The sequence below is a fragment of the Strix uralensis genome, chromosome 6 (assembly GCF_047716275.1).
Source record: "Strix uralensis isolate ZFMK-TIS-50842 chromosome 6, bStrUra1, whole genome shotgun sequence".
Taxonomy (NCBI): domain Eukaryota; kingdom Metazoa; phylum Chordata; class Aves; order Strigiformes; family Strigidae; genus Strix; species Strix uralensis.
The window spans coordinates 39,220,341-39,222,533 of NC_133977.1; the positions used below are offsets into that span (position 1 = coordinate 39,220,341).

The window sequence follows — 2,193 nt, forward strand, 5'->3', positions numbered from 1 at the left end:
TGTGAACACCTTAAAATAATCTTCCAGCATCGTTCAAACCTCTCGAGCATGTCAGCTGTCGGTATCAGCCCCCCACCCCAAGAATTAGGGTGCAGCTGGAGGGGTGGGCGGCAGCGCTGCGTGCAGCCCAGGCTGGGCTGAAGGCGTACAGCACGATGTGTTCATGACAGCTTCCCCTGACAGGAGACACTGTGCGTTTGGAAGTTCAAGTTTCATCATGTGACACAGGTTTAGGAGACATCAGGATCAGGGCTTGGCTGCTGAGGTTTAACGTTTCTCGCACTAAAATAGCTGCCGCACCAGGTGCAACTGTCTCAGCAGCATTCAGTTTCAGTTGCAAAAGACCCTGAATAAACCTGTCACAATGTGAAACAAAACGCCTTGGCTTAAAAAGTAACTCTTTTAGGACTGTGTTATTTAAATGTAAACATAGAGCGTGAGTGCAGCGAGGTTACCCAGAGCAGTTGTACAACCAGGGCAAGATTGGAGCGAGATTCTCAGCCGGTTCAGTGTCCGCTTAAGGCCGGACCAGAGCGCGGCTTCTCTCCTTCTCGGTGCTGTACGAGGGACAAAAACCACAGGTTAGCATTACCGAAAATCGTACCCAAGGACACCCTCCAAAGCAAATGAGAGTTTAGAAAGCCGACAGCAGTTTATTGCGGCGCTGGGTGTGTGTGGGATTCCTCCTCCTAACACGCACACTGAGGAAAAAAGCACGCTCCTTATATACATTAAAAAACTGAATCTTTATATAATTCCTGAGAAATACCTGCTTATTTCCAGGGAATCTAACGCATATGTTAAAACACCTGCTTATTTCCAGGGAATCTAAGACATATGTTAAATACCTGCTTATTTCCAGGGAATCGAACGCGTATGTTGAATACCTGCCTCTTTCCAGGACACCTAATGCGCACCCTGTGAGGCTGCCTCCGCGCATGCAGACTTGTCTTGGGGAAGGGTCGCTCTTCGGCACGTAGACTGGCTTATCTTGTCAGTAGGGACTGAGGGGCCCGCTCTGTACAACTCACTAACCTGTTGAAGTTTTTGGTACCCTCAGGAGGTACCAAGGCCGCCCTGAGCCCTCGGCTGGACCGATCCCAAGCCCGCGGTGGAGCCCGACTCCCCCCCTCCCGCTCCGCCCGCCCTGGTGCCGGTGCCCGCAGGCAGGGAGGGATGTCGGGGCGCCGGCCCTTACCCGCTGCCGCTGGTCGCTGAGGCAGAAGGTGCAGATGGGCCTCGGCGCGGCGGCGGCGGGCGGCGGGCAGGCGGACGGGCAGGGCTGGGCGGCGGGCGCGGCCTCGGGCTGCCGCCGCTGCAGCAGCAGCACGTTGGCCAGGTGCGAGATGTAGCTGGCGGCCAGGCGCAGCGTCTCCACCTTGGAGAGCCGGCGGTCGGCCGGCCGGGTGGGGATGAGCCGGCGGAGGGCGCCGAAGGCCGTGTTGACGCTGTGGGTCCGGTCCCGTTCGCGGGCGTTGGCCGCCGCCCGCCGCCCCCCGCCTCCGCCGCCGCTTCCCCGCGCCCGCCGCCGCCGCCCGCCGCCCGCGCCCGCCGCCCGCGGCTGCCCCGCCGCCGCCGCCGCTCCCCCCCCGCCGGCCTTCATGGCGCCTGCCGCCGCCCCGCTGCCCCATGACTTTTATGCCCCCTGCTCGCCGCGGCCGCCGCGGCCCCGTGTCCCCGGCGGCGAGCGGGCCGTGCTTGGCGCGGCTGCTGCTTTTAGCCGGGGGCCGCCGCCGTGAGGGGCCCCGGGCTCGACCCGGCACGGGCTCCCGCGGACACCACCCCCCCCCCCCCCACACACACACACACGCACATCGCCTCCCCGCTGCCGGGGGCCCACGGGGCGGCGGGGCACGGCCGCCGGGCCGGTTCGTGCGGACCCCGGGAGCCCCGGCCGGCCCCGCTGCCCCCGGCCGCTCTGAGGGGGAGCCTCGGGGGGCGGGAGGCCCCCACGGGCACGGATTTCCCACGGCTGTCCGTGCGAACAACTCCTGCACAAACTCCTGCAATTTTTACCAGTTCTGCTCTCTCATGCGCTGTTCCAGCTGTGGGTACATATATACATACATATGTGTGTATATCTATGTATATACATACATATGTGTGTGTGGAGATATCTGTTAGCTGGCTAATAGCAGAAGCACGGGGGTGGATTTCACCACCTTCCCCAGCAAGCACTAGACACTCATACAA

The 2,193-nt window shown here is 61.8% G+C and overlaps 1 protein-coding gene across 1 annotated transcript; it reads right to left on the bottom strand.

Annotated features, from left to right (window-relative positions):
- Nucleotides 1-395: 395 nt before the first annotated feature.
- Nucleotides 396-1,603, bottom strand: LOC141945002 (transcription factor 15-like). The gene is made up of 2 exons (XM_074872335.1): nt 1,199-1,603; nt 396-557 (listed from the first exon to the last, which is right to left on the bottom strand). Exons 1-2 carry the CDS (start codon nt 1,601-1,603, stop codon nt 507-509), a joined length of 456 nt encoding a protein of 151 aa, XP_074728436.1. The 3' UTR covers nt 396-506.
- Nucleotides 1,604-2,193: the final 590 nt, after the last annotated feature.

Coding starts and splice junctions, on each gene's coding strand:
- LOC141945002 (XM_074872335.1), bottom strand. CDS start 1,603: ATGAAGGCCGGCGGGGGGGGAGCGGCGGCGGCGGCGGGGCAGCCGCGG. Junction 558..1,198: donor TCAGCGACCAGCGGCAGCGG/GTAAGGGCCGGC, acceptor TCCCTCGTACAG/CACCGAGAAGGAGAGAAGCC.